Source organism: Dromiciops gliroides, chromosome 3, assembly GCF_019393635.1.
Source record: "Dromiciops gliroides isolate mDroGli1 chromosome 3, mDroGli1.pri, whole genome shotgun sequence".
In the NCBI taxonomy this organism is placed as follows: Eukaryota; Metazoa; Chordata; class Mammalia; order Microbiotheria; family Microbiotheriidae; genus Dromiciops; species Dromiciops gliroides.
The window spans coordinates 536,968,330-536,984,779 of record NC_057863.1 but is presented as its reverse complement, the minus strand read 5'-3'; the positions used below and the strand labels follow the sequence as shown (position 1 = coordinate 536,984,779).

The window sequence follows — 16,450 nt, the reverse complement described above, 5'->3', positions numbered from 1 at the left end:
TAAAACTAATAGGAACTTCCTCGCACGGCAAACTCAGGCGGACAGGGCTACTTGTCACTGGCCACGCAGAAGGAGAATGCTGGTTTCCATTAGTGGGTTATGATGCCAGGTGCGGCTAATAAGGTCCATCAGCCAGAAACAAGAGCCTGCTAAGTTGTCCTTCTAGCTCTGGAAGTAATCACAAGCCTGGGCTTGGCTGGGGGAGAGAATTTCTCTGGAAGGAGAGGGCCTGAGGGAAGAGTGAGCTGAACCACAAGGGATGCTACACCAGCACCTAAATTGCCAAATTACTTAAAATTTTTTTTAAATTATGTATGTGTGTGTGTGTGTGTGTGTATATGTGTATATATATATGTATGTATATGTGTATATATGTGTATATGTATATATGTGTGTGTGTGTATATACATATATATAATTTAAAACATGTCCCCCCAGCTACTATAAGAGGCTCCCCAAATTAACATTAATAAATGTTTCACTAGAACACTCAAGGCCTGATGGATCACATAGAGAGCTATAATGGTCCAATACATCTGTTTCTCACTATGGCATGGAGACCCGTGCCAGTGGATCAAATGGCATTCCTATCACACCATTCAGTTCATCCATTCTGAGACAAATACAGGGGAAGGTGGCAAGAAAGCTTCCTGCCCCCCCCTCCCCCCAAGCAACCTGCTCTGGGCAATTCCTCCATTCAAAGCCACAGCCACACTGGGGATATCAGTGGAAAGCATACTTTGTTTGGAAGTTCTGGTGCTGCTGTTCTGAATGACAGATCTAGGTATATGTACTGTTCGGGGGAATGTTTGAAAAGGTTATGTCCAATCCAGCCCAGGATTTCTTGGAAAAAGCACCTACTGCTGGAAACTCCAACAACTCCCCTTGGCTCTCCTTCAGGGACTCAGGAAGTGCTTTCACATGTCTAACTTGAATCCCTCTGGTTGCAATTTAAAGTGGAATCTGTTCTGACTGAGAAAACTGAAGTCTTCTAGGACTTCACAAGGATTCTTACACCAAGGGTTGGTTAGTGGATAGTTTTTAGGGGGTTTCATGAACTCGGAGGGGGAAAAAGTTACATCTTTATTTTTCACTAAGCTTCGGTTTTTCTTTGTAATCCTACATGTTTTCATTTGTATATTTAAAAATATTATTCTGAGAAGGGGTCCATGAGTGAGATTTGGCCCAGGAGTTAACTGTGAATCTGTTGCGTTTGCTAAGCATTTCCCAGAACTGCCAAGTTCCAGCCCCAGTCCAAACACAAGTTTCTGTGGTTTAAAAAACAAAACAAAACAAAAAACAAAAAAAGAGGTACCCACTTACCTCTCCTCCCTGCTTTCCCCTAAGAAAGGACACCTGAGCAAAACCCAATCATCAGTTTTTCAGGCTAAGCTTGTACAACAGGAGCTCAAGGGTTTTAAGGAGAAAGAAGCTGAGGAGAGTTTCTGGGTATGTTGTCTTGAAATTTACCAGATAAAAATTTTAATGTTTAAAACAACATGCGCTCGCTCTCTCTCTTGCTCTCGCTCTCTCTCTCTCTCTCTCTCTCTCTCTCTCTCTCTCTCTCTCTCTCTCTTCTCTCCTCTCCTCTCCCACTCACCTCCCTCCCTCTCCTCTGTTCTCTCTCCATGTTTTTCTTTCTTCCCCTTTCCTTCTCTCTCCCCCTCCTTCCCTCTTTCCTCAGCACTCTCTCCAACTGTCTCTCTCTCCCCTTTCCCTCTCATCTGCACTCTTTCCATCTGTCTTTCTCTCTCTTCCTCTCTCCCCCTTTCCCTCTCTCCTTTTTCTCCATCTTTCTGTCTCTTTCTCTCTCTTACACACACACACACACACACACACTCACACACAGAGCTAAAACACTGTGGAGCTATATCCTCAGACATGCCTCCCATTGAGTTGACCCTTCTCTCATGGGACCACCCAGCTACACCCACAGGACTTGCTTTACCAGGTTTTTCCCCTGCCCTCTAAAATCTTGTCACTAACCTTTCCCCACAATGGCTAAGGATTATTTTCCGGCTTTTCATGACACGAAAACTGATTTGCCTCTAGATCACCGAGCTGACTACTCAATCCCTAGGGTCATGACAAGGAGAGAATCAGCCAGCAGTGATCCCTCTTCATCCAGGACCTAATAATCATTCATGCTAATTCCGTCTTCCTCTGTGATTCAGTCTGGGATGTAAAAACTGAGAGTTGAGAGTGGAGCTTTCTTGGACTTAGGGGTCAGGGGAATGAGGATGAGAAGGAATGGTTAGCACTCCTCTAGAATTCTCCCAAACATAGCCACTGTATGTGACACTCCTATGTGCCTGTTTACCCATCTATCATGCAGGTGCAGCCACATTCACAGAGCAACAGCCATTTGGGCAGTCATATGACTGTCCAACAGTCAGCTGACAGTCAGTCCATCTGGAAGGAGATAAAGGAGTGGTGTCATTGGAGAGATAGGTGTCTGGCTAATTTTAAACTGGAACAATGCTCCCAGCTCAATGGGACAATGAGTACACTGGATGACACTTAACAAGAGATCCGCTTCTCAGGAAAGATGGAGGTGTACATTCACTCCATATGCACTGGCCTTAAATTTGCCGCCCAGGGGGCAGCTGCTTTAAAATGCCATGAACCTCCTCTCTGATTTGGGAGAACAACCTCTGGACAGGGAATGAACAATTCATGCACATCCTCTCCAACTTTTCTTGGGATCACAGGGTTAGAGTCAGCATGGACCTTCCGGGCCATCTACTCTAACCTTCTCCTTTTACAGATGAGGAAACTGGGACCCAGAGAGATTAACTGTGACTTGTCCAAGGGCACAGAGGGAATAAGAAAGAGCCAGAATGTAAACCAAGGTCTTCTACCTCCCCCTTTGCCATGCCAATTTACTTTTGTGTCATCTCAGAAAATGGAGGCTCTTACCACAGGAATGAATTCTCCATCTAGCCGCTGTATAGATTTATCTTGGTTTATGATATTCCAATATGTAAAAATTCAAATTTATAAGAGATCAATTAAATGGAAATTATTTGCATTTTTAAAAAGATTCATCACCTTAAGTATTTGCTATGGAATATATTTATGAAGCCACCTTAGCACATTTTAAACGGTATACAATGTATTAAAAACAATTCAATTTATGAAAAAAAAGCATATATGGTGAAGGACAGCTGGACTCATTTACAAGGCATTCAAGACTTGCACCTTTAATTTTCATTGGTCTTGTTTTAAAGGTCGTTAATAAAACAACCCCACACATACACACAAAAATGAAAGTGATTGGAAATGTTTTCCTCTAATCTTCACAAGCAGTCAAGGAGCTGTGAATGGAATTTGATTTAACAGTTTGGGATAATCACTATTTTAAAGATTCATAAATAGTTTTCCTAGAACAAGCAGGAGAAAAAGTGTTGCTGAACGATAGCTTTTTTTTTCCCCCTTCTTCTTCTTCAGCAATTAGCAGTTACATCCAATAGCTTCAGCAAATTAAAATGGGGCTTCTCGCTGAGCCAAAAAGCAACTTTCATAAAGCAAGCAAAAATAAGTCATCTATCTGTGAGAGTTTCCGGAAATGGTCAAAGATGAGTAAAAATGATGTCTGGCAAATGGAATGGCAGCAGGTAAATATCAGCCAGTCTAACTCCCTGGATGGGCAGCTAGGTGGCAAAGTGATTCAAGCGCTGGGTCTGGAGTCAAGAAAACTCCTGTTTTTGAGTTCAAATCTGGCCTCAGACACTTACTGTGTGACCCTGGATGAGTCACTTAATCCTCTCTGCCTCAGTTTCCTCATCTGTAGAATGAGATGGAGAAAGAAATATTAAACTATTCTAGAATCTCTGCCAAGAAAACCCCAAATGGGGATACAGAGAGTCGGACATGACTGAAAAATGATTGAAAACCCCCTGGATAAGCTGCCTGATCACTAATTAAAAGGACCAAAACTAAATCACCCAAAAAAGAGGGGAGGAAGGGACAAATAATATTCCTATCTAATCCAACTATCTTCAAGGTACTAGGTTAAGTACTAGAAAATACAAAGAAAAAATGAAAAACAGTCCTTTTTCTCAAGGCCATTATATCCTATGGGGACAATACAACATATAAACAAATATATATCCATGATAATTTGGGAAATGAAAGAAAACTGACAACTATTTGGGATTGTGAGAGGCTTTTCATAGGAAGTGGCTAATGAGCTGAGACTTGATTCTAAAAAGAGACAAGGGAAACATTAATGTGTGGGTGACTGAGCCATATATGAGAGAAATTGAGGTCTCCGTACCTAACCTTTAACATGATTGTTGGTAGAGACAAGAAGACCAATCCTACGGAACAATCTCTGGTACTTCTATTTCCCCACCTGGATACTTTTCTTTTGAACACTGGGGTCTTCCTATCTCACCTGGGCTAGCAGCAACTCATGGGCCTAATTCCAATGCTGATAGGTGATCTGGTAGTCCTCCAGTCCCAAGGGCTCACCGTACTAATGCTGGATTTAGTAAGAACATCTAATCAGCTTTAGCTCAGAACTCCTGAACTGAAGCAACCCACCAATCTTCAGCCTTCAGGAGCAAGATTTATAGGCATGCAGCTGCCCAACCCCAAATCTTTTTTAAGCAAAGCCAGGGACACAGCAACTGATGAACCTGCTGGCTACAGAAGGAACAAGACAGGGAATGAGCTTGGGATCACCCCATAATATCTCAGTGATCTATGAGTCAAAAAAAAAAAAAAACCTGGGGGTAGTGCTGGTCTCTTTTCTGGTAGAAAAGAGCCAAAGTTCCTTCCCCAGAATGACCTTGTGAGAAAGGTAGTACAAGTATCCTTCAGTCTTATAAGGGAGGTTCAGAAAGGTGAGGACCATATTGAGTTAGATCTAGAAGGGGCCTTAGAAATGGTCATCTTTTTCAACCTCTAATTTACAGAGTTAGAAACTGAAGCCCAAAGGATGTGGTGCAGTGGGGGGGGGGCGGAATTTGTGAAGGGGAAGGGGAGATAAGTCTGTTAGGCGCTAGATTCTTAAACTGTGGGTCACAACCCCATATGGGGTCATGTAACAGAATGTGGGAGGTTGCGAAAAATTTGGCAACAGTAAAAGGTTATGTATACCTATTTCATATGTCTATATACCCGGGGTCAAGTAAAAATGTCTCCTGAGAAAAGAGGTTGCAGGAGATGCGGATGGGGGTGGGAGTTGTGGGATTATATGACTTAGTCTGGGAAAAATGACTGAAGTCATGCCTCAGGGCACACAGCAGTCCCTAACCAAGTCTCAAGTTGGCCTTAGCTGACATTCTCCCCTAAAGGTGTTCTCCATACTGAATACTTAGGAAGAGAAGCCAATCTCCAGAAGTTCGTAAAGTTTCATACAAACTACCTGTTGCACCCTCATGCCATTCTCACACACTACACCACTCCAGAACAAGTTGCCAGTACAAACAGACTAATCTCCCCCTCCTCTTCACTAATTCCACTCCAACAGCCACCAAGGCAAAGCTTAATTGTCAGGTGACTTTCCCATACCAACACTGTATTGGCTTTCTCAAGGACCTGTAGCCTGTTATTACAACCAGTTATATTGATCAAACACAGTCAACTCTGCAACCTCATGACATCAAATTCTCCAGTTTCTGAGTCTCTGACAACTGTTGTTGCTTGGGGGGGGGGGGAAGGGGTGAGAGGGGCATTTCTTTAATCATTTAGGTTTCCTAGGGCAAAGAGCCTGTTAATCCTGGAGCTTGAGGGATGAGCCAGAAGGTAAGAATCTCACACTGAAGTTCCACCTATGCATTCAGTCACTGTTTCTGCATAGCTTGGGCCACATGGCCCAAAGTCCCCTTTCTCTTCTTTGTTATTTTAGACACCATTTCTCCAAACTCTCATTAGTGTCATGAGAAGCTGGGGCTGCATGGGAGGGAGGTGGTGGCCTACCAATTCATAGTCAATCTCTTCTCATCTAGACTAGAGATTTTTAACCTGGGGTCCACAAGCCCCCAACGCATCCATGGTTTCAGGGTCAGTCTATACAGTTGGATGGGGAAAAACATCACATCTTTATTTCAATATAAATGGTTTCCTTTGTAATACAATGCATTTTAGGTATTTAAAAATATTTATTCTGGGGCAGCTAGATGGCGCAGTGAATAGAGCACCAGCCCTGGAGTCAGGAGTACCTGAGTTCAAATCAGGCCTCAGACACTTAACACTTACTAGCTGTGTGGCCCTGGGCAAGTCACTTAACCCCAACTGCCTCACTAAAAAAAAAAAAAAATTTATTCTGAGAAAGGGTTCATAAGCTTCACCCAGACAGACCAAGGGACACATGACAAACAAAAAGTTAAGAACCCTTGACTTAGATTATTAGAATTAGCCTCCTGACTAATCTTCCTGCCTCCAGTTTGTCTCCTCCCTGATCTAAACTTCACCCAGCTGCCAAAATTATCTCTCCTGGGTGCTGTTATGATCCCATCATACAACCCTGCTTAGAAACCTCGAGTGGATCAACACATCCAAAACTCACTATCGTCTCCCCCTGCCCCACAAATGCACCCCTCCTCCTAACTCCCCTATTCCTTTCCATGTACCATCATCCTGCAGGTCATGCGAGTCTGAAACCTTGTGTCCCTCTCTCTCATTCACCCCACAGAGTCAATCACTTGCCAAATCTTGTCCACATCTCTTCATCCTCTCCACTCACATAGCCACCACCCAAGTTCAAGCCCTTAACACCTCATTCCTGGATTCTGCTATATCCACCTCCCTAGTCTCCCTGCCTTTAGTCTCTCCTCTCTGCAGTCTATTCTCCATACAATTGCCAAAGTGATATATATATATATATATTACTATGTGATATTACAAAGTGATATTTCATATGATATTACTATGAACAAAATGTTATTTTTTGTTTTGGGGGCAGGGCAATGAGGGTTAAGTGACTTGCCCTGGGTCACACAGCTTAGTGTCAAGTGTCTGAGGCTGGATTTGAACTCAGGTCCTCCTGAATCTAGGACCAGTGCTTTATCCACTGTGCCACCTAGCTGCCCCTACTATGAACCAAATGTAGGGGAAGGGTCCAAATAGGCCTTCACCTCTGCCCCATGCCTTCTTCATCACATGAAAGGCTGTCCAAAGAGGGATTAAATTTGTTCTCCTTGGCTCTAGAACTAGATGCAGCGAGAAGAAGAGGGTCATCAGATTTTGACTCCATGATAGGAAGTATTTCCAACCAAGGAGAGCCGTCTCACAAGAGGAAGCCTTGGAAGGTGGTGAACCTTGTAGAAAAGCCTGAACACAGCGTACATGATGACTGCCTGTTGGAAACGGTATGCAGAGGATTTCTGCACTATACGAGAAACTGGCCAACAAGAGCTTTCTGATCTCTCCTAACTCTGTGATTGAATGTCTGTGGACCACTATCATCACCTGCCTTCTAATCCTGGGTCTTTCATTTCTATTAACTCTTTCCTCAGACCCTTCCAGCAGCCCCAAACAGAAGATATTCCCTTAGCTGCCACCTCCTCCATTAAACCTTTCCTGAGCCCCCACTACTGAAAAGGATCTCTCCCTCCTCAAATTTCTTATACCCTAGGCCTCTCTCCATTGAATTTAGGACATTTTCACCATCAGAATCCAAATAAACCTTCTCCATGACACCCCACCCACCCCTTTAGACTGTAAGCTGTATGAAAGCAGGAAATGCATTTTATCAATTTTTGTGTCCTCAGTGCACTTAAATACCTCAGCAAACATTTACTGAATTGAATGCCACATCTCCCATGGTGAGCACTTATCATTAGAGAGGAAGAGGAAGGAAAGCTCAAGCTGAGGGCAGAACTTGGATTTACTGCACCTGTGTTTAAATCACAGATCACCTTCTTACTACCTGTGTGACCTTGGACAAGAAACTTAATATCCCCAGTCTCAGTTTCCTCATCCGTAAAACAAAGGGGGTTGGACCAGATGACCTGCAGGGTACTTTTTAACTTTAGACATGATACCAAGGTCAACACAAATTATGGCTGTGTCTCCCATGCAGTGATCCATTCGTTCACTATTTTGGGTAAGAGAAAACCTTTAGCATGCATCACCAAGCAAACAGAGGTCCAAAAGATTCTCCACTACATTGCACATACATTTAACATGTAGTAAAATACAATGGGGCAATCCACACGAGCACACAATTAAGTCTCTAGCAAGCTTTAGTCTACATAAGGGAGAAGTCAAGGGAATCTGCCATAAACCAGGAGGGAAAAAGCAAAAAGGGATGGCTTCCAATGGGGAGACACTGCATATAGGTTAATTTTTGGCTGAATATAAGGAAAAAAAAATTTCTAACAAGTGTAGCTATCTCAAAGATGGGATGAGCTGACTAGGTAGGGAATAAGTTACCCCTCATTATCCCTTCTCCTTTGTCCTCAAACAAAGGCTAGATGCCTATCTTTTGGTTGTTTCAGAGATTTCCAGAGAGATAATAACTGGACTAGATGATCACTGAGTTGCCCTCCAAGACTGAGATTCTGTGACTGACTCTTTGCTCTCATTTCCTGGGGCATGCACAAATGCAGCATCAGAGCAGCAAATAGCAATGGCATTCTATGGTACGCAAGAGGGACTGCAGTTTGGAGAGAGCAGCCCCCTAGAGTCAGTGTGCCTTTAATAGCTCTGTTCATGGTACAGAAAAGGAAACTGAGACCTAGAATGCTGAGAAACCGTTTCCACCATGCCTTCATTTTCCATAGCGTATAAATATTCAGAAAAAGATGTTGAAGTTGTTTCGTAAAGTTGGGAGGGGGGGCATCTTTTGGAACGTTTGAGAAAAAAAATCTCCTCTTTTTCTGAGTGATATATGTGCCAAAAAGACACACCTTGGTGTTGGTTGTCATTTGCACCCACCGGAAAGAGTTTCTACATTTAACCTGAGCTCAGTTGCATTTTCCATGTCTTATTTGGTAGGTCTCAGGGCCTACCCATTAGGCAACATAAGAACAGATTCCGGCTGGGCTGAGATTAGATCAGGTGCGGTACACAGACCTGGGGTGAGAAGGGTGGAGATGATTCCAATCCACCCCCACACCGGACACGGGAAGCCGCAATGACATTCTATGCTAAAAATTTGTCTGAGCAGCATTGGTTTTATGAGCAACTTTTCATGTCTGTGTTAGATGTTGGGATGGAGAGGGTGGAAGGGGTGGGCGACAAGAGGTAGGGACACCACCACCAAAACCCCAGAAAAAGAAAAAGGATGGGGCAAGGGTTCGGAGAAAATTCACCTGACACATTTAAAACAAAGGAAAACTAGATTTCTTAACCTTATAAAATTATTCTAGCGTCCCAAGAATAAAATTATATATACATACATACATTGAGGCAGGGTAAAAAATAACACACCATTCATCACATCTGTATTTATTCATCACCTGTTGATGAAAGGTTCAAAACCTCTTTGAAGACATGATCTCCTTTCACGGATAAGAGCTTTACCCAATATAAATGGAAAGAAACTAAAGCCCTGAGAGAGAAGAATAACCGGCGTCATATTATGCAACATGAATGAAGAACACAGTTCTCTGGACTGTCAGGCCCAGTTTATCAATTCCACCCATCAGAACATCTGTTCCTCCCCACCTACACCAGAAAAGTTCAGTGAGAAAGGTCCACAATCTGAGCTGAAATTGAAGAAGGGGTTCAGAACCTGGGGTGCACCACCAAAAAGGGCGTGGCTAAAAATTTTGTTTTCGGATCTAACCTATATTGTTCTTGCCTCTGTAGCTGCAAATGGCTGAGCACCAGAGAATCTGAAACTAAATAATACATACATACCAAAGCTAAAAGGCAGCTAGGAGGGGGCAGCTAGGTGGTGCAGTGGATAAAGCATCGGCCCTGGATTCAGAAGGACCTGAGTTCAAATCCGGTCTCAGACACTTGACACTTACTAGCTGTGTGACCCTGGGCACATCACTTAACCCTCATTGCCCTGCTCAAAAAAAAAATTCATCTAAAAGGCAGCTAGGCACCACAGTGCCTAGTTCTGGACTTGGAATCAGGACTCATCTTCATGAGTTCAAATCTGGCCTCAGCCACTTACTGGCTATGTGACCCTGAGCAAATCATTATCCCTTTTTGCCTCAGTTTCCCCATATGTCAAATAAGTTGGAGAAGGAAATGGCAAACCACTCCAGAATCTTCGGGAAGAAAACCCCAAATGGGGTTACGAAGAAGCAAATACGACTCAAACAAATGCACAACCACCACCACACCAAAGCTAAACAGGGACCACCATCCCCACTGACCATTAATATCCAAATGAAATGAAAACAGACCACAGAAATCATGGGAGAAAAATCAGGGGCTCAAGCACAAAAGAAGAAGAGTGAACCTAGGGAGAAATCTGTTCAAAGAGATGCCCAGAGCTACTCCTCTACTAACTCTAAGCAGTTAGGTGCACAGAGTGCTGATCTTGGAGTCAGGAAGACCCAAGTTCAAATCTGCCTCCTATACTTACTAGCTGGGTGACCCTAGGCAAACACATCACTTGGTCTCTCAGCCTCAGTTTCCTCATCTGTAAAATGGGGCACATCTACCTCACATGGTTGTTGTGTGAGCAAATTAGCTAATGAGTATAAAGCACTTGCAAACTCTAAAGCCCTCTATATATGCTTTTGTTGTTTTTCTTCAGTCGTATCTGACTCTTCGTGACCCCATTTGGGGTTTTCTTGGCAGATACTGGAGTGGTTTGCCATTTCCTTCTCCAGCTCATTTTACACATAAGGAAACTGAGGCAAACAGAATTAATTGACTTGCCCAGGGTCACACGGCTAGATTTGAACTCAGGAAAATGATTCTTCCTGACTCCAGGTCCAGCATTCTATATATGCTGGCTATGATTATCTCCCCTTGGTGGATGTCCCCTCCACACTGGGCTAAGAAGATGAACTGGTCCTTACGAGGCCAGGAGGGATCTGAGAAGAGAAGTACAGAAGCCTACCTGTGCTGTTCCACAGCATCATTGTCAGGAAGGTCAGCCCCACAGACGCTGCACTGCTCCCCCGTGGCCCGGTTCTCAGTCTTCATGCCCACGGCCAGCTCACCCAGTTTGCTAAAGAGCTCCCTCTGGATGAAGCCCTGTGGCAACAGCCCGCCGTAGCTGCTAAAGTCCATGGAGACAGCCAGAGCTGCTGGCTGCATGTGCAGGGTCGAGGTCATGGAAGATGGCATGCTCAGCACTGAGTCCGTCTTGTGATTGGGAAGAACCGAATAGAGGCCCAGGTGCTTCTCAGCGGAGGCAACAGAGTGCTCCGGCCGCCCAGGGGGACCCTGGCTGGCTTCAGCAGGGACCACCGGCTGCTCTGTGCTCTCCTCCCGTCCATAGTGCAGCTCCCGAGCGCTGGTGATAACACTGCTCCTGGTGGGTGTCCCAGGCCCATCCTTGCTCCTCTCCTCAGCCTTGTCCCCACCGCCACCTGAGGTGCTGGACTCAGCCGTTCCTGGGCTTTCCTGACCGGGCACTTCATCCACCTGCATCATCTCGGTCTTTACCTCTGCCACCCCAGGGTGCCGCCCAACACTGGCTAGGCTGGACTCATCAGGCACCCCAGGTGGCTGCAGGGCTCCCTGGAGAAGAGACTGCCCGATGCTCATCAAGCTATCCACAGCAGCCTTGGTGGGACTCATGGCTGCAAGGCCAAAAGAAGTGGACACGGAAGGGTTCTGCTCTGCCACAGCTCCTGGGAGGTGCTGCCCGGCCACGCCAGCGTACCCACTGTCCTCGATGGAATGCTTCGCGATAAAGATATTCTTGAGGTACCTCGACTTTCGGTCCTCTTCCTCCTCGGCGCCACCATCTGCCATGGTGGTCTCTGTGTCATTGTCATCAGAGGCCTGGATGGTCTCCAGGATCTTCAGACACTGTTCTTCCAGGTACTCAATCTCCAGGATCTCTGCTGCATAGAGCAGGTCATCCAGGTCCTCAGCCTTGGCTTGGAGGGTAGCTGTGTAAGCATACTCCAGGATCTGCTGGAAGGTCTTTGGCGACAGAAAGTCCAAGGTATAGTGCTGGCTGTTTCGGTGAAAAAGGATCTCAAACATCTTGCTGGTACAGGCCAGGACTGTCCGGTGAGCGTGGAACTCTTGACTGTCCACCATGATGACCACATCGCACAGGGTCCCTGCCAACCGCATCTGGTTGGCTTTGCACAGCAGCCCTGTGGGGTGGCTGGGGTTCTGCAACTGGATCATGCCCATCTTTGTCAGATCCATGGCACTGTCCGGGGCTCAGGCATGAGGCTGTCTTTCCTTCTGGTCTCTGTCTGGTAGGGCAGGGTGGCCTTGCAGGATCAGCTGGATAAAAAGGCCTGAGGGAAGAAGAAAAAGCAATAAAGGAAGAGGGAAAGGAGAAGGAGAGGGAAGCCAGAAATTAACCTACAGTCCCTAAAAAGGAAGAAATTCTAAAAGAAAGTTTCCTGAGCAAAAAAAAATCTGAGCACACAGTAGGTGCTTAATAAATTCTAATTGATTGATTGGAGACTGGAAACATAATGGTTTGGGATTTGCATATTTTTAGGGGTTTTTTTCCTTTTTATTTATTTTTCTTTCTGGAAACCTGCTTTAAAAAGCCCAAAGTTGGTGGAAAGGAAGAGAAGGTTCTTTTGCCTCCACTCCTTTTCCATCCCTAAGCAGGTTTACTCTGTTAGATACTGCACCAACAAGAGTCAAAATCAATTTAAATTGTGGCTTGGGGGGGGGGGTGTCTTTAAAATGTTTTGGTTTAGGGGAGTAGCGTTATCTTCCACAGTCATATCCAGAAATATCACTCATACACAAATCTTGAAAAATAACTAGCATTTAATCCCTCCTTTTATTCAACACAGATAACCACATAGCAGCTAAGATTCTCCTCTCCGGCTCCTGTAGGGGCAGCCCTCCAAGCTCCAGGCCAGGCCAAAGTCTCGTCCTCCCATTCTTCAGTGTGGCAGCCCTGGGGGGGCGAAGTCCAGGAGAGGACCCTGAAAGGGGCCAACCTATGAATGGTTGTTGCTCTCCTTCTTACATCCCTAGCATGATCAGCCAGCTTGTGTCCAACTCTGCCCCCACTGGACATCCTTTTTTTTTTTAATTCCTGCCCTCCTCCCTCCCTGGGCTAACCCTTCACCACCTCCGATTCAGCTAGATGCAGAGCGAATAATAGTACCTACCCCCCAGGGTTGTTCTGAGGCTCAAATGAGATAATAATTGCAAAGTGCTTAACACCGTGCCTGGCACAGAGTGAATGCCATATAAATGTTAGCTATTATTATTATTATTATTATTATTATTCAGTCTCTGGCAGGAACATTTGAGGAAGCCAGAGCAGGGAAGTATGGTTTATTTAGTATAAGATACTAGGAACACTCTGCAGCTGTATGCATGTGCAATACACGTAGTAGACAGAGGCCTACAGAATAATAAGTACTCACATTTATATACCTCTTTATAAATCGCTTTATGTACAACATTGGTAAGCAAGACAAGTACAGTTATCCCCATTTTTCAGATAAGGAAACTGGGCCTCGAAGAGGTTAGGTGACTTGAATTCCACCCAATTCAATACAAAACATTTATTATGCCACTCCTATATACAAGGAACGGGAATTTTAAAAAAAGAAAGAAAAGAAAAGCTTTGCCTAGGCAGAAGACAGTCTACAATACCATAGATCTATGATAGGAAAGTGTGAAAGGAAGTGTATGGATAGGTCACATAAACAGAATGTGATCAGCAGGAGATATCAGTTGCATGGCTGAGAGGGAGTTTCTAAAGTACATATGCAGTATCCTGTGACCTGGGAGAAAGTTAGTTCCATGGGACAGGGTTTAGAAATGTGGGCACAGGTCATGATGCGGAAATAATCCATGGAGGTACTGTAAATATATCTACCACTGAAGCAAAACTAAAAAGGTGGGGATCGGAGATAAGGACCACTCCGGGTCATTAGCTGAGCACCTTGGTTTCCCAAATTCACTTAAGTGGTGGTGGGAATAGTGAAAAGCCCCCTCTCTCTTACCCCCTCACACCCAGATGTTGGCAATAACTGACTGAACAGGGGAGAGAAGCAAGGAGGAAGGACACTCCCCTCACACACATACTCAGAAAAATCTCCTAAGGCCCCAAGGAAATTGAACCCAAGGAGGAGGTTGGGAGGTGGGGAGTGGTAAATCTGTCCAGTAAGACTGAAGGGGTTAATAAGTCAGCTATTCCTTTTTAAGGTAGCTCCGTGGCCCTTAGCCAGGTGGAAGGGGTGGAGGAAGCTTAAATTATGGGGGAAAGCACCCCTTGAAAAAGGAGATAGGGTTTGGCAATGATTTAGGGATTCCATCGGGGAGGGGGTCACTTGGTGGCTCAGTTTCCCAATCTCACTCCCAACAAACCCATTCTCTAAAAGAGAGAAAACAAAGAGTGCACCGAGATGCCTGTTTTCCCACCTACATTTCTGTGCCCCAAACTGGCTTCTGAACTGAACATTAGGGACTGGAGAAAGCTGAGGGAAAGAGCAGCAGAATCAATCTCATACGACCCCCCAAAATCCAACCCAAGAGAGAACCCCATGGAGGACTTAGAAGTGACTTTAGGAAACTTGGGGAATCAACTTTTCTCGGGGAGCTGGAAACCATAAGACAAGAGAATGCAGGGTTGAGGGAAAGGAAAAAACCAAAGACCCAAAGGAAGGAAATTGAGTCCCAGCCCACTGGACACAAGCTCTAGCCATCTGAGGGAAAGGGGAGGGAGAAGCATGGGAGATGAAAAGAAAAACACAAAAGCCCCCCTCCCCAAGAAAAGCCAACAAGGGGTCTGCAGCCATCATCTCCCCGCCCCCCTGCAGTGAAATGGGTGGGTGGGAGTAGGGTAAGGGATGATTAGAGGCGACTAGAAACCCGCTATCTAGCCAAATGAGTGTGTGCAACAAACATACAGATCCGGAGAGCCAGCGTGTCGGCTAAGTGTGAGAATGCGTGTCTTTATGTGAGTGTGATCATTAAGTGCCTGCGTTTGTGTGTGAATCCGAGTGTCTAAGCGTGAGAGAAAAGACGGGTGCTTGCCTGCCTGCCTGCCAGTCAGCGTGCGAGTGTGAGAGTGTCTTGTGTGAGTGAGCGTGCCTGTGCGTGAGTGTGAGACAAGGCATCCTAAATGCATCAGGTGCAGCGCCGCCGGCACAACCCGCCCTGCCGCCGGCTGAGAGCGCACGGAGTGCTCCGGTTCCGCGGCCAGTCCCGCCGGGAGGAGAGGAGAAAAGAAACGGGCTCCCGGGAGAAAAAAACACCATGCACACAGAGCCCTGGTCACTCCACGCCCCCCACGCCCCAAAAAATCAAGTCGCGGCAAGAAAAATAAATGCTCACGTTTTCGTTTTCTTCCCCGTAAGAAACCGAGCCGAAACGCGTCCTAATCCTCACTCCCCTCCCAACACACCCAGTCCCGGCCCCCAGATCCGAGCTGCCCAGCCGGCCAGTAAATAAACACACGAATAAATAATCACAATTCCATTTCGCTCCCGCGCACCCGTCGGCATACATATGAGCCCCGACCGGCTCCCGGCTCGCCGCCTTCCCCTGACCATACAAAGCCTCCCCCATCGCTAGCCTCCCCTTAGCCCAGCCGACCGCCCAGCCCCGTATCTTACACCCAGACCCTGTCCTGCAAGGGAGGGGTCGGCAGGGGGAAGGCAGCTGCGCCCGAGCTGACAGCCGGGGCTCTCCCCTTATTCCCCCTCGGCGGCAGCGGCGGCGGCGGCGGCAGCGGCAGCGGCTGCAACAACAGCAGCACCAGCAGCTTCAGTAGGGGAGAAAGGCAAAGAAAATGAGGCGAAGCCAATGGGCCAGAGTGGCCGCAGCGAGCGCGCCCCCCCCCGGACCTCTCCAGCCCCCCGTGCGCCCGGGCGCGCGGCGCCGGCCCCCCACTCACCGCTGCCGAGCCGTGCGCTCTGGGGTGGGTGTGCGTGCCTGTGGGGGTGTGTGTGTGTCTGTGTCTGGGAGGGGTGTTGTGGTGGAACTGTTGCTCTCGGTATTACGGCGGCGGCGGCGGCATAGCCCGGCAGTTCGCAGTACCCGCTCTCATCGCCCTTAACTCCTCTCTGCTGCGAGGTTAGCAAATCACCACCGGCTGCGGCGCCTCCGCCGCGTCCCACGTCAACGCCGAGCCCCCTCCCCTGCGAGGCCCCGGCGCCTCTCCATCTTTAGTGCTGGCGGCCGAGCGCGGCTCCCTGCCCACAGCTGCCCCCCTTCCTCCCTCCTTCGCCCCCCCTCCCCTCCCCCGGCTCAGCCCTCCCACCCCCTGTGCTGGCCGAGCCGGGCGCTCCTCCGCCGTCCCCTCCCCTCCCTGCTGCTCTCCCGGCTCCGGGCTTCGCCTGACATCTAGCTGCTGCTCGGGCGGCAGCGCGAGCCGCTCGGCTGCCAAGGGAAGAGGGGACCTGAAGGACGGATTGGG

General features: G+C 46.9%; 1 protein-coding gene across 5 annotated transcripts in view; it reads right to left on the bottom strand.

Annotated features, from left to right (window-relative positions):
* Positions 1–16,216, bottom strand: part of ZBTB16 (zinc finger and BTB domain containing 16) — a 254,394-nt gene extending 238,178 nt beyond the window's left edge. For 2 of the 5 annotated variants that reach the window (XM_043998959.1, XM_043998963.1), the window contains exons 1-2: positions 15,929–16,216; positions 10,982–12,347 (exon numbers count right to left, since the gene is read on the bottom strand). In XM_043998959.1, the coding sequence (XP_043854894.1) occupies positions 10,982–12,252 (1,271 nt within the window). In that variant the 5' untranslated portion in view covers positions 12,253–12,347; positions 15,929–16,216. Of the gene's footprint in view, positions 1–10,981; positions 12,348–12,871; positions 12,948–15,366; positions 15,520–15,647; positions 15,830–15,928 lie in introns of those variants that run through there. The other 3 variants (XM_043998960.1, XM_043998961.1, XM_043998962.1) reach the window with 3 other exon arrangements.
* Positions 16,217–16,450: the final 234 nt, after the last annotated feature.